This window comes from Orcinus orca, chromosome 13 (assembly GCF_937001465.1).
Source record: "Orcinus orca chromosome 13, mOrcOrc1.1, whole genome shotgun sequence".
Lineage (NCBI taxonomy): Eukaryota > Metazoa > Chordata > Mammalia > Artiodactyla > Delphinidae > Orcinus > Orcinus orca.
Genome location: NC_064571.1, coordinates 9,137,610 through 9,151,078, shown reverse-complemented (window position 1 = coordinate 9,151,078; position 13,469 = coordinate 9,137,610). Strand labels below are relative to the sequence as shown.

General features: G+C 59.2%; 1 protein-coding gene across 1 annotated transcript in view; it reads left to right on the top strand.

Annotated features, from left to right (window-relative positions):
- The window catches only part of FER1L5 (fer-1 like family member 5), a 48,758-nt gene extending 35,572 nt beyond the window's left edge, over positions 1-13,186 (top strand). Inside the window, 27 exon segments of the mRNA XM_049696232.1 lie at positions 247-349; positions 894-1,057; positions 1,147-1,320; positions 1,564-1,912; positions 2,800-2,981; positions 3,520-3,696; positions 4,019-4,108; positions 5,148-5,294; positions 5,375-5,537; positions 5,693-5,718; positions 6,498-6,548; positions 6,685-6,789; positions 7,106-7,225; positions 7,700-7,861; positions 8,101-8,192; positions 8,597-8,767; positions 8,979-9,127; positions 9,337-9,476; positions 10,641-10,729; positions 10,991-11,086; positions 11,253-11,394; positions 11,620-11,719; positions 11,795-11,988; positions 12,176-12,285; positions 12,575-12,722; positions 12,832-12,949; positions 12,952-13,186. Coding sequence (XP_049552189.1) covers positions 247-349; positions 894-1,057; positions 1,147-1,320; positions 1,564-1,912; positions 2,800-2,981; positions 3,520-3,696; positions 4,019-4,108; positions 5,148-5,294; positions 5,375-5,537; positions 5,693-5,718; positions 6,498-6,548; positions 6,685-6,789; positions 7,106-7,225; positions 7,700-7,861; positions 8,101-8,192; positions 8,597-8,767; positions 8,979-9,127; positions 9,337-9,476; positions 10,641-10,729; positions 10,991-11,086; positions 11,253-11,394; positions 11,620-11,719; positions 11,795-11,988; positions 12,176-12,285; positions 12,575-12,722; positions 12,832-12,949; positions 12,952-13,058 — 3,669 coding nt within the window. The 3' untranslated portion in view covers positions 13,059-13,186.
- Positions 13,187-13,469: the final 283 nt, after the last annotated feature.

Genomic DNA, 13,469 nt, shown 5'->3' with positions numbered 1-13,469 from the left:
GCTTTCACAGTCATTCGTACGGTTGTTTCCTATTTATGGTGAATGGTTCCACTGACGCTGCTTATATAGTTTCCTTTAAAAAATACGCGTACGGTTCGGAAAAGCAAGCCAGTAAAAGCGTATTAAGTGAACATGTGGGTGGCATCAGATGTAACAAGAGCGGTCTGCTCATGGGGACTGGAGGCCACGATGGCTGCAGTAGGCGAGCAACACGGCCCTTGGCCCGCCCTCTCTGTGCACCCACAGAACGGAGAACCCGTGGAGGCCCGGGAGAATGTGAACTGCCCCCAAGGCTGGCACGTGAAGAAGAACTGGGCTGTGGAGCTGAACCACGCAGTGGACAGTGACGGTCAGTCCTCTGGGCAGCGGCTAAGGGCGGCAGGGCCTGGAACTGAAAGTAGCCAGGCTGTCGGGTGGGGTAGGCCTGCGTTCCTGGGGGGCCTCAGTCTCCGGAGAGCAGGGCCTCCACCCTTGCCACAGACGTGGGCCCCAGCTTTGAGACAGGGCAGGTGCTAAGCGCCTCCCGAGCACGTGAACTGGGGTCGCGTCCAGAGCCTGGTTCACCCCAGGTGGCTCCAGGGAAGGGGCGGTGGGCTGGGAGTCGGAAGACCTGGGCTCAAGATGCAGCCTCTGCTACTTACGGGCTGTGTGACCTTGTGCGGGTCCCAGGACGCCTGTGAGCCTCACCTTCCTTGTCTGTAAGATGGGCAGTTGAGCCCAGGCCACCGGGTGACGCAGTGTGACCACACCTTCCTTTGTGGCCGGAGAGACCTGGACGTGAGGGACAGCGCTGCCCCCTCGGCCTGCCCTTCCGGGGCTTATCTCTCAGGCCTGTCCAAGCCCCCGAGCCTGTGGGCCCCTGGGCACCCACGGGCTGTATCCTGGTCCCTCAGGCTGGGAGTACGGAGTGGGCATCCCGCCCTCGGGGCTGCCCCAGGTCTGGAACTCGGTGGAGAAGACCTACTACTCCTGCCGCCGCCGGCGCTGGGCGCGCGTGCGCTACCGGGACCACAGGAGGCTGAGCCACGAGCAGGAGACCCTGTCCTTCCTGCAGCTGGTGAGGGGCCGCCTGGTCAGGGACCTGGCGGGACCATGGATGGGACCCACCCTCGGCCAGGTGAGAGGGTGACTCTGCTCTCCCCGCAGCACCACCCCAGCCTGGCTGAGGACGAGGAAGGCTGGGAGTACGGCGTCTTCGGCTCCAAGTTCCACCTGAACCCTCAGCCCCAGAGCCAGTTCCGCCGCCGCCGCTGGCACCGCAGGCTGGCCCCCAACAAGGTCAAGGGCATTGCACCCATATTCCTCCTGGAGGGATCCTTGGTAAAGCCCCAGTGGGCTAGGTGTCTCTTCCCTGCAACCCCACCTCCGGAGCCAGGGCCCCCTGGTGCACCAGGCAGACGGAGACGCCCCGTGTGGCCAGATGCACTGACCACTGGAGGTGGGGGGACCTGGGCCCCGGAGCCACATCCTCAGGCTTTGGGTGGGGAGAAGGGTGACCTGGGCCTGGGCTGGGGGAGGCAGGAAAGGCACCTATGAGCCTCAGGGAGTCTGTCCTGGGCACAGAGTCTAGATATGAAACAGCAAGCTAAGAGGGAAGCGGACGTGGTGTCGTCGACACGGAGACTAGACAGAATCAGGAGCTCCTGGAGGGCTCCCCCAGAGATCACCCAGCCACCCAACCTGCCCTTCATCTACTGCATCTTCAACAGTGAGCATTCAATTGAGAGTCGGCTTGGGTGGCCCCGGAGACACCCAGCACCTGAGGGCAGGGAGCAGGGGGCATGGGGTGGGGATCCTGGGGACGGGTGGCGGACACAGCTCCTCTCTTACCCAGAGCCCCACTACTACCAGCTCTTCTGCTACATCTACCAGGCCCGGAACCTGATGTCCAACCACATCCAGACATTCCAGGGTAGGCGTGGGCACCTCTTCTCCCCCAGCCCCTCCATGTGGCCACCCAGCAGTATAAAGGATGTGGCGAGGAGGGGGTGACACACATGCAGACCCCTGCCCCCAGCAGCTCATGGCCCTGGTTTGGGGAAAAGACACAAGAACAAGGAATACAAGGCGGGACCGCTCTTGCGGTGTGTCCCCAACACTGTGGAATCAAGACAGGGAGGCTTCATCCCACTGGAGGCCACTTAGATGAGCCTTGAAGAGGAAGGAGGAGTTTGCTGGGCCTTGACAAGGAAGAGGGAGGATGAGACACAAAGGCGAGAGAGAGGATGACATGCTTGGGAACCACTTGTCCCTTGTGCTGGACAGAAGATGAGGGGTGGGGAGGAGGGGTGGCAATTTCTAGCCCTGTGTGGAGGCCCCATGGGAGGTTTCAGGTGAGTCACGTGCTCCTGCCTTGGGCTGGCAGTGGCCCTGTTTGTTGGGAGCCAGACTGTTGGACAAGGGTCTGAGCCGGGGCAGTGGATGTCTGCTGGGAGCTGTGTCCACTGAGCATCAGCACCCTCGTCGAGAGGGTCATGTGATGTTCCTTGATGCCAAGGCCACTTGCTGATGCTGTGCAAGGGCAGCCACGTGTAGCCTGGCCCCCAGAACCCCTCCAGAGGAGCCGCCGGGCCATCCGCATCTGTGTCGGCTAGGCCCCAACCATGATGGTATAAGGGGCCTCTAGCTATAAGCCCATGTGCTCTGTGGCTTACTCTGAGGTGGCCTTCTGGGGAGCTGGAGTGGCTGTGGCTGTCTGGCCTGAGCCTCCCCGGGTACCCAGTCCGGTGGCGGCAGCAGCCAGAAGAGGGGAGAGCCTCACTCGGCAGCTCAAAGGCACGGCTCTCCTTCCACCCACAGCGCCCTTCATTCGGTTGGTCTTCTTGAACCACAGCCAGTGTACCCAAACCCTGAAGAGCTCTGCAGCCCCTACGTGGGCCCAGACGCTCATCTTCCAGCACCTCCTCCTGTACGAGAACCCCCAGGACACCAAAGAGAGCCCACCATTCGTGGTGTTGGAACTGTGGCAGCGGGACCCCCAGGTAAGGTGGGCTGGGCTGGGCAGAGCTCTGAGAAGTTTTTAATGTATTTTTTTGGCCGTGCCATGCGGCATGCCGGATCTTAGTTCCCAGACCAGGGATTGAACCTGTGGCCACTGCAGTGGAAGCGCGGAGTCCTAACCCTGAACCGCCAGGGAATTCCGTGAGGAGCTTTTATTTTATTTGATTTTTTTGCGGTACGTGGGCCTCTCACTGTTGTGGTCTCTCCCGTTGCGGAGCACAGGCTCCGGACGCACAGGCTCAGCAGCCATGGCTCACGGGCCCAGCCCCTCCGCGGCACGTGGGATCCTCCCGGACCGGGGCACGAACCCGTGTCCCCTGCATCGGCAGGCGGACTCTCAACCACTGCACCACCAGGGAAGCCCAGGAGCTTTTATTTTAGAGAATATTCGGAAAGTGCTCCAGCGGGACCTGATTCGCAGAGCACATCGCATTGATCTTAGAGTTGTCAGAATCCCAGGAGGAGCCAGACCCCTGCCAGCCTGGCCTCCATGTTTTGTGAACTTCCCCTTCCCTCCAGGGCAATGAGAGCTTGTGGGGACGGAGCATGTGGTCACCGGTGGTCTGGCTGGATGTCCAAAAACGGATCCTGCCCCCCATGAGGTGGCACCCCCTTGTAAAAGGGTTGGAGGAGGAAGAGGGCGAGATCTTGGCATCCTGTGAGCTGATCCTCGAGACTGAGGTGCTGGGAGAGAGGGCCCGGCTGGGAGTGTGGTGCCCAGCGCCCTCACCCTGCCCCACTCCCCTGCCACATGTCCCCACAGCCAGCGGCCCCCAACCGCAGCCCCTCAGCAAAGTCCTGGGGCCCGGGAACCAGAACACTGGGCTGGGAGGTGCCGGCCTGCCCAACCTCTCCCTAACTCCCCTGCCAGCTTCTGCCCATAGGGCTCCGGGGCCGCCGCAGTTGAGCCTCTTAGGGTCCTGCTTGCGTGTGTGGCGGGGCGGGGGACAGTAGGACCAGCCCAACAGGGCCTCAGGCTCCCTGCTCTCCAACCTCATCCCTTCAGAGCCTCAGACAGCAGCTGCCACTCTTAAGTGTGCCCTGGAAGAGTGGGATCTACATCCTCCCCAAGAGCATCCAGCCCACGCTAAGGAAAATGGCTATTGAGGTGACGACACGTGGAGCAGGGCGGGTGGGCAGGGCGCAAACCACCCCCAGAGCAGTCGAGCACCACGGTGCGCTCTCTGCTGACCCTCTTGGGCCTTCTGCCCACCTGCTCCAAAGCTTGGACCCCGAGAAGATACCATGTGAGAGATGGAGGGAGACAGGAGAGAAATGAAGTTCTGATAGAACATGTAAAAGTATTTTCATGCAAACCCCTGCAGTGGGTCGTAGACAAGGGGCTTTAGCAACCATTACCTACAGATGTAAGCCTCATGAGGGCCCGCGCAAAAAGTAGGGACGACCTTCCAGAGACGGAAATGCAGGCTCTGAGAGACAACACGTCCACGCACAGTGACGCAGGGGCTCAGTGGCAGCGCCAGGGTTTAGGCCCGGCCCTGCCTGACTCCAAATGCCAGGATGTTTCTCACCTCTTCTGAAAGTAGCATGGAGGCGCCCAGGTCAGAACCTACGCGCCCTGCGGCAAAGAGCGGAAGATGGTCAGGTCCTCCCCTCACTGGAGCCAAGATCAGACCACCTGGCTGGTTTCCACTCTGGCCCTGAGGCGGCCCAATGAGTAGGGTGTGGACAGCTCCTGGGGTACCCAGTGTTTGTCCGTTGAGAGTGAGACCCCAGGGTGCTGGCTCGCTGACTGGCCATGGAGTTCTGTGGGATCCAGGTCAGCCACGAGCTGGACGGCACCGAGGTGCCCAAGAACCCCGGGGCACTCCGGCTGCTGCGGGCCTGGGGGGCAGCCGGCAGCGGGAGGTAACCCCTGAGAGAGATGATTAGAGGCCAGATGGGCAGCGGGGGAGGAAGGGCAATACCTAATGGGCACCTCCCTCGTGGAGGAGCGACGACAGCATCCAGGCCTGGAGGACTCACCCCTCACAGGACAGGAGGACTGGGTGGGCCTTTGGACTCTGCCTTCACCCAGCCTCGTGCCCTGGCCCTGCAGGCCCCCTGGGGCCCCACTGCTCCCAGGCCAGGACCCCATCAGAGGGGCCGCCTGCCCCTCCCCCCACCCTCCCTCTCTGTTCCGGCAGATGCTGGTCTGGGGCCTTCGGAACATGAAGCAGGTGCGTTCGCCCCGGCTCCTGGTGGAATGCTGGGAAGAGTCCGTGCAGACAGAGCCCATCAGGGACTTCCAGACCAATCCCAACTTCACCCAGTCAACCCTCTTCCTCACACTGGTGAGAAGGCCTTGGGCCAGGGCTGGGGCAGCCCCGGCTTGTGGGAAGCCTCACGCCCTGGCCTCTCCCTGGGGCTGCAGTACATGCCTACGGATGAGGCCTTCGCGCTGCCCCTGGTGCTGAAGGTGGTGGACAACCAGGACTTCGGCCAGGAGACCGTGGTGGGTCAGGCCAACGTTGACTCCCTACAGCCCTACTTCTGTGACCCGTGGGCTCAGGACTACATGCCCCCACGGCCTCCAAGTACGGCCCTTTCTCCTTGCCCCTCCCCAGACCTCACCAACACGCTGGCACTGGGAGTGGCCAAGGCCCTGGCTGTCCTGCTGGGTTGGTGGCCCTCCCCTCCCCCCCCACTTCTCCCTTCTCCTGAGACTCATGACTGCGCTTTCTCCACGCAGTGCTGTCTGTGAAGAAGTACCAGGAGGTGAGTAAAGGGCTGGAGGCCCCATGCCATTTAGAGGAAACAGCCCTTGTGTCTGAGGAGGGTACAGATTAAACAGAGTTCCGATATCCGCGCCCCCAGCGTGAGGCCTACTTGTTCACGGGAACTCGAAAGCAGTGATCTCAACCTGGACTGCACATTAGAAATGCCCGAGAGTTTTAAAAATCCTGAGGGACTTCTCTGGCGGTCCAGTAGTTAGGACTCCGCGCTTCCACTGCAGGGGGGATGGGTTCGATCCCTGGCCGGGGAGCTAAGACCCCACGTGCTGCACAGCCCGCCCCCCCCCCAAAATGGTTTCTGACCAGTTGCTGGGGGTAGGAACCAGAAGCAGCAATTATTTTATTCAAGCCCAAACCACCTACGCCCCACCCCCGCCCCAGGTGATTCCAGTGTTTCCAAAGTTCAGAACTGCTGCTCTAGAGCAGCACCTGTCAACCTCGAACGCACAGGAATCCTTTGGCATCTGGAGCAAAAGCAGACTCAGCTTCAGGAGGCCTGGGGTGGGGCCTGAGGCTCTGAACTTCTGAGCCTTTCCAGAGTTAAGTGTGGAGCTGTGGGCAATGAGAACCGAGAACTAACCTGACCCTCCTTCTCAGCCCCAGTCCTACGTCTGAGGATCCCTGAATTAAAAAGCCTCTGTGAAGGGCAAGGGAGCCAGGGCAGGAAGCCGTGGCCTCGAACCCCTTCTGAGCTCGGAAGTCAGAGGCGGTGGGCGGACCGGGCGGCCAGGCCTTGCCTAGCTCACCGCCATCATTTTTCAGCTCCTAGGTTACCTTTATGAAAAGTTCTGGTTCAAGTCCAGCAACGCTGAGGTGACGTAGGCTCAGCCCCGGGGAATAAGGAACAAGTCCAGGCAGCTCAGGGAGGTGGGGCAGCATGACTCCGGGCAGAGGAAGGCCACGGTGCCTTCTCCCCGAGGGCCAAAATGCCCCTCCTCCTCACTGCCAGGATGAACACGACCAGGAAGTGGACTGGTGGAGCAAGCTGTTCTGGGCCACAGGAGATGCTCCCCTGTCCCTAAAGTACAAGTACAAAGAGTATCACACCCTGAAGGTTTGCAGGCCCCTACGACGGGAGACTGATGAAGGATGGAGAAAATCTGCGGGGAGAGGCCAACAAACCCAGCCCCGAGTCCTTGGGGAACCACCAAGTCGGGGGGTGGCTTCCTTTTCACGAGACTCCTGGCCACGCCGCCACAGGCCACACCCTTTCAGGAAGCAGGGCTGCCCACCAGCAGCAGCTCTGCTGACCCCGGGGCAGATGCTCTGGGGCGAGACCTGGGTGGCGCCTCAACCCCGATCCTAGGAATGGTCCCCTCAAGCCCTGGCCAGCTCCCCCCGCCAGCCGGGTCCCACACGCCCTCCCACAGGTATACGACTGCGAGCTGGAGGCCGTGCCAGCCTTCCAGGGCCTGCAGGACTTCTGCCAGACCTTCAGACTCTACCAAGAAAGGCCCAAGCTGGACAGCCCTGTGGTAGGGGAGTTCAAGGTGCGTGTCCCAGCCCTGCCTAGCTGCACCTGTCACCTCGTGCCCCTTCTGTCCAGGGAAGACTCTGACAGGAGCGCTGGTTCTATACGCTCGGCATGAGGATGGGGCACGGAGGGCTTGACAGTCTTGGGAGTCGGGGGCAGAGACTGACCTCTGCAGGGACTCAGGGTGGCCTCCCCCAACTCAGGAAGGGCGAGGGCTTCTCAGTCCCAGCTCGGGCCTGTGCTGCTCTCGGAGGCCCTAGAGCCTTCGAAAACAAGTGCGGACCCCAAGGGATGGGTGGGGGTGGAACGAGACCTCCCTTCAGCGGAAAACACCACCGTGGTCCCCGTAGAGCATCTCTGCGGCACATGCCCCTACCCGTCCTCACGGGTTTCATCCCTGCCACCCTCAACACAGACCAGGGGTACCTCCTGGAGGGCTCTACAGAGCCAGGCCAGAGGCCAATACCTTCCCTCCCCAACACACACACAGGGCCAATTCCGTGTCTACCCCTTTCCTGAGAATCCAGACACCCCCAAGCCCCCTCGCCAGTTCCTGCCTTGGCCTAAGAAAGAGGACTTCCCTCAGCAGTGCTTGGTGCGGGTGTACGTGGTGCGAGCAGCCAACCTGCAGCCCCAAGACACCAACGGCCTGGTAACGAGCAGCCCTGAACCGCAGCGCTCGTCTTCCCCAGCCCCCAGCCCGGGCACCCCCCTCACCTCACCCTACACCCCAGCATCCCGGAGCTCCCTCAGGCTGACACCCAGACTGCCAACTTCCCACAGGCCCCATCTGGTACAAGGGGCTCCTTTCTGCCCCACTCCCGCCCTCCCTGACCAACCTGGGCTGACTCTGCATTTCCCGTCCTTCTCTCACGTCTATCTGAACCCCAGTGTGACCCTTATGTGATCCTGAAACTGGGAAAGACAAAGCTTGGCAACCGGGACAAGTACCAGCCCAACACTCTGGACCCCATCTTTGGCGTGTGAGATGCCCCAACGCACCCGACCCCACGTCCCCGCTCCCTGTGCCGGGAGCAGTTCTAGAAGGCAGAGAACTCTCACGTTCCTTTCTAGCCTCCACGTTCCTAGCACAGTGTCCAACAGACAGAAGATGCATTGATGGGCAGCCCAGCTCTCCCCTCCCCCCTCAACCACTTTGCCTGGGAAGGGAGCTCAGAGTCCCACACCCCAGGCCTGTCCAAAGTTACTCCCAGCCACGACTGAGGGATGGCTATTGGCGGACAAGAGCCATCCCAGGCTCTGCTCTCCAAATTCACCAGGGCCAAACAGGGGGTAGAGCACGGGCACGTGTGGTTGGGATGCTGGAGAGGGAGCTGTGTAGATAACATGGTCCTCGGTCTCTGTGTCTCCAACACCCTCACCCAAGGATGTTTGAAATGAGCTGCACCATCCCCCTGGAGAAGGACCTAGAGATCCAGCTGTATGACTTTGACCTATTTTCACCCGATGATAAGATTGGAACCACAGTCATTGACCTTGAAAACCGACTCCTGTCTGGCTTTGGAGCTCGTTGTGGGCTCTCCAAATCCTACTGCCAGTAAGCGTGGACCTGAACCAGGGCAAGGGAGCACGGGGTGGGGGGGTGGTGGTGGAAGAGTAAGCCCACGGCTCCCCTCGAAGACGCCTGCATCCCAGGCTGGGGAACCAGGGCCCGCACCTGTCTGCACCCCTGCTCCCAGCACAGGTCAGCCTGCAGCTCGAAGCAGAGGCTTCTCCAGGACTCAGATCTCCCCACCTTTTCCCCACAGGTCAGGGCCCTTTAGGTGGCGGGATCAGATGCCCCCAAGCCTGCTCTTGGAACACCATGCCAGGCAGAAAGGACTGCCTCCGCCTCTGTTCAGCCCTGAGGATGACTCTGTGTTTTACAATGGGAAAAAATTCAGACTGCAAAGCTTTGGTGAGAAGCACAGCACGCTGCCAGAAAGCACAGAGCTGGGCCTCTGCGACAAGTGGGGCTACAGGATGGAGGAGCTGCCCGCCTCCCCTTCTCGCCTGTAACGGATAACCAAGTCCACTGCCCAGGCTGAGGGTGGAGAAGGGGCCTACGTGGGAGACGGGAAGGCTAATGACCTCGTGATCCCCTCCTTCCATCCCCCTCCAATCTAGAGCTGAAGCCCCCTACTGCTCGCTTTTTGGGATCTAAGAAAGAACGCCTTGCGCTGTACCTCCTGCACACCCAGGGACTGGTACCTGAGCACGTGGAGACCCGCACGCTGTACAGCGACAGCCAGCCGGGCATCGACCAGGTATGAGACTGGAGGGGCTGGATCAGGAGGTGGGGAAGCCCACCCATCCAGGACAAGAGGGGAAGGAGAGGCCGGGCACCCACAGATGTACGTGAAAAGAAGACAAGCACGTTCTGTGCATGTTAATAAGCAAGAAGTCGCAGTGGTGTCTCTTAGAATGGAGAAGTTCAGAGCTGGAAAAGTCACCAACAAGAAACCGAGGCCCCGTGTCAGCTGTGGAAGTGTTTCGGGGCCTTCCCCGCCGGTGCCAGCACTGCCTTAGTCTCTCCTGAGGGAGGGTTAAGGAGGTAGCACCTGGGGTCAGAGTGCAGGCATCACAGCCCCGGCTTGGCTGTTAAGTGCAGGCTGTGTTTTCTCCACGGCAAGGAACCCCTAACAGGAGGAATAAAAATCCCCACAGGCACCCTAATTATCCCCTACCCTCCAGCCACCAGAATGGCTCACCTCATTCTCCAAATCTCTCAAGCTGATAGCACATTCTAGATACAAAGTTCTCTACTGAGCACTTTTTAAAACCATCCTCATTAAACCTGTTTTCTCATTAAATGGGGCCAATTTCAAAAGAATAAACCTAGGTCACATGGTTTAAAGGAATCTGTCTTCCACTGTTGGTAGTCCTACCCTCTTAACTCTTTTGTCTCCCCTTTTCTCACCAGCTTCAACCCTTCTTTCCTAGACCCCTGTGCTTTGTGGATAGCTTGACATCCTTAGGATGTGGTTCCACAACATAAAATGACCTGGAGATCACCTAGTTTACTCTTACTCAGGGCCACTAAGGTGGCTAATAATTGCAGCCCCAATCTCATTCTGGAGCGCCATCCAGAGAGGCTGTCCAGCAGGACCTGTTAAATGGCATCAACCCTCCAGACCCCGGTTACACTTGACATCCATGCGCCACAGCCATCAGCCTCGTAGCCATCCTATGCTCCCAGCCTTACTGCACTATTCTCCCAGCCAAAAAAAGAAACAAGTGGAAGCTGAGGGGCGGTTTGCTGACTTCCGGTCTGAAGTCCATCCCACCTCCCAGATGCCTCGATACCCCACCACTCGGTGTTGGAAACACAGCCTCAGCAGACCTAGAAGCTGAGACAGGGCCCCCCCCAGACCAGGATGCGGAGAACGGGGGCTGGCCAACCCCAGCCAGCGAATCCATCTCCACTCTAGGGAAAGGTGCAAATGTGGGTGGACATCTTCCCCAAGAAGCTTGGTCCTCCTGGCCCCCCATTCAACATTGGGCCCAGAAAGCCTAGGAGGTGAGTGACACCCATCTCCCGAGCAACTGCACCACTCGGTGTGGCCTTCCCAGCGTGCGGAGCACCAGTGGGCTCCAACACTGAGTCACGGTGATTCTTTTCCTCTGTTGGGAAACTGGGGAGCCTCCTTTCCCTGTGGTCCCCCAAACTCAGCACGACTTGGGTGGGCACGGAGGGCAGCCTCCCAGGCCTCTCTTCCCTCACCGAGGTTGCAGCTGGGGAGCTATTCCTCAGCAAAGCCTCAGAGAACAGTGGCTACAGGTATGAGCTGCGCTGCATTATCTGGAAAACTGCCCACATGGACCTGAAGGAAAACAGTTTAAGTACCGAGAGGATGAGCGACATCTATGTCAAAGGGTGAGGGAGAGGAGCGGGGCTCCGTCAGAGTGCCCTCAGACTTGCCCAGTTCTGTCTCTCCATTTCCACCCGTGCCTGGCGTCTACTGGGCAGCCCTCCTCCCAGGGCTCCAGCTAGGGGTGGGGACAATCCGAGTGAACCCCAGGTGAGTGGACTTTGGCCCCAGGTGGTTATTCGGGCTGGAGAAGGACATGCAGAAGACAGATGTCCACTACCACTCCCTGACGGGGGAGGGCATCTTCAATTGGCGGTTCATCTTCACCTTGGACTACCTGGCAGCAGAGCAAGCGTGCGTCTTGAGTCAGAAGGTAACAGGCCCAGGAGCGGGATGCACTCCTACCTCTCCCCTCAGAGCCTGCGAGCTGCACCAAGACACTTGGAATGTGGCCTTGGGTGGAACCACTCCCCGCTCCCCCTCCCCCACTTTCTCCTCCTCCTCAATGGTCCATCACTGCTGGGTGATGGGCTGCCAAGTGGCCAAAGGAACTCTCAGAGGAGACAGGCCGGAAATACGCTCTCCTGCCATCCTCCAGGACTACATATGGAGCCTGGACCCCACGGTGATGAAGTTCCCAGCCCGGCTCATCATCCAGATCTGGGACAATAACATCATCTCCGCGGATGACTTCCTGGGTGAGATCCTGGCACAGGGCCCGTGACCACAGGACAGGGAGCTCCTTTTTGCTGACGGCATTTCTCTGGGCTCAGGGGTCCTGGAGCTGGATTTGTCTGACATGCCCCTCCCGGCCCGGCACGCCAAGCTATGCTCCATCAGGATGATGGATGCTGACCCCAAGCGGCCTCACTTCCTCCAGTACAAGCACTGCTCCCTCTTTAAGATGAAGACTGTAAGCGGCTGGTGGCCTTGCCAGGTCCTCGATGGCGGCAAATGGCGCTTGTCGGTAGGCGCTGGGGAAGGTGCCTATTGCCTAGGACAGGGCTGACTACTGTGCCGCGTAACTTGGCTCTGACAGACCCTGGGGGCCTGAGCTAAATCCCTTTCCCTTTCTGGACCCTGGGAAGAGGCCTTTAAAACTATCCTTGCTCCTGCCGTCTGAGCTCAGCTCCCACCACCCATGGTGTTTCTAGGGTAAAGTGAAGATGACCCTGGAGATTTTGACAGAGAAGGAAGCCTTAATCAAGGCAGCAGGAAGAGGCCAGTCGGAACCCAACCAATACCCTACACTCCATCCTCCCCTGTAAGGGTCCTGCAGGGCAAAGGCACCAAGCCTCTTCCTCGTTCACAAAGCTGAGCTGCGGGGCCTAGCAGTCTGTATGGGGTGGTGACCAGGGAAGGAGGCTGACAAGTAAAGAGGGATAATTACCGCCCCCCACCTCCCCACTCCGGCTCAATCGGGGAGAACAGCTGGGGACGGGGGAGGGCAGAAGCAGAAGTTGCTTTTTTAAAATGAAAGACCTTTGCTCTGGATTGCTTGACCTGAAGTTTCCCTCTGCCCTCCATTCTCTGCCATCTCTGCTCCTGGACAGACGCACCCATACCTTGCTCATGTGGTTTCGGTCACCCGTTACAAGGTTCATCCATGTTTTCTGGAAACGCTACCGCTTCAAAATCATAGCCATCTCAATCATCCTGCTTATAGGGCTTCTGCTGTTCAACTTTATCTATTCAGCTCCAGTGAGTGACAACCTTGGAGACAGGGGAAAAGGCACAGCTGCTCTCGGGATGACCCAAGAGAGAGCCCTCAGGTTGCTACTTCAGGCGAACTCTTATCTATTCTCTCTAGAACTATTTGGCCATGAGCTGGGTCAAGCCTGAACTTCGGCTGAGCGCTCCCATTCAAATATACGCCAATATCATCAATTCACTAAACACCAGCAACGCCAACTCTTCCAACCTCACCACTCCCATCAGAACCTGAAATCTACAACAGGCCATAAGCTGAAACTCCTCCAGGGACACATAAATCACCTGTGAGCTATTTTCCCAGAACTTCCAGCCCCACCAGACTAATTCCCCCCATGTCTGCCAGGCTTTTCTCCTGCCCATCCACAGCACTACCCTTGGGCTTCCTACCAGTTCCTTGTTTCCGGGGTCTAGGGATATTCTGACCATTCTGTTCAGACCACTTCCAACAAGAAGGGCAGAGTTGTAATTTTCCACTGAAATAAACAACTTTTGTAATGGAGCCACCCTGTAATTTGGGGGGGGGGGTTTCACAACACCATGAAAGGCTGAAAACGCCAGGCTCTCAGACAAGACTCACAAGGATGGGGATGATGTCACCCTTACGCACCTCCTCGAGTCTCCAGGGACTCTTCCACTCTAAGAGGCCCTGACGTCACAGGAAAACAGAAGGCAAGGAAGGGCACCTGTGAGGAAAGGTGGCTCACGCGGGGTAAGCAGCCGGCCGAGGCCACCGCT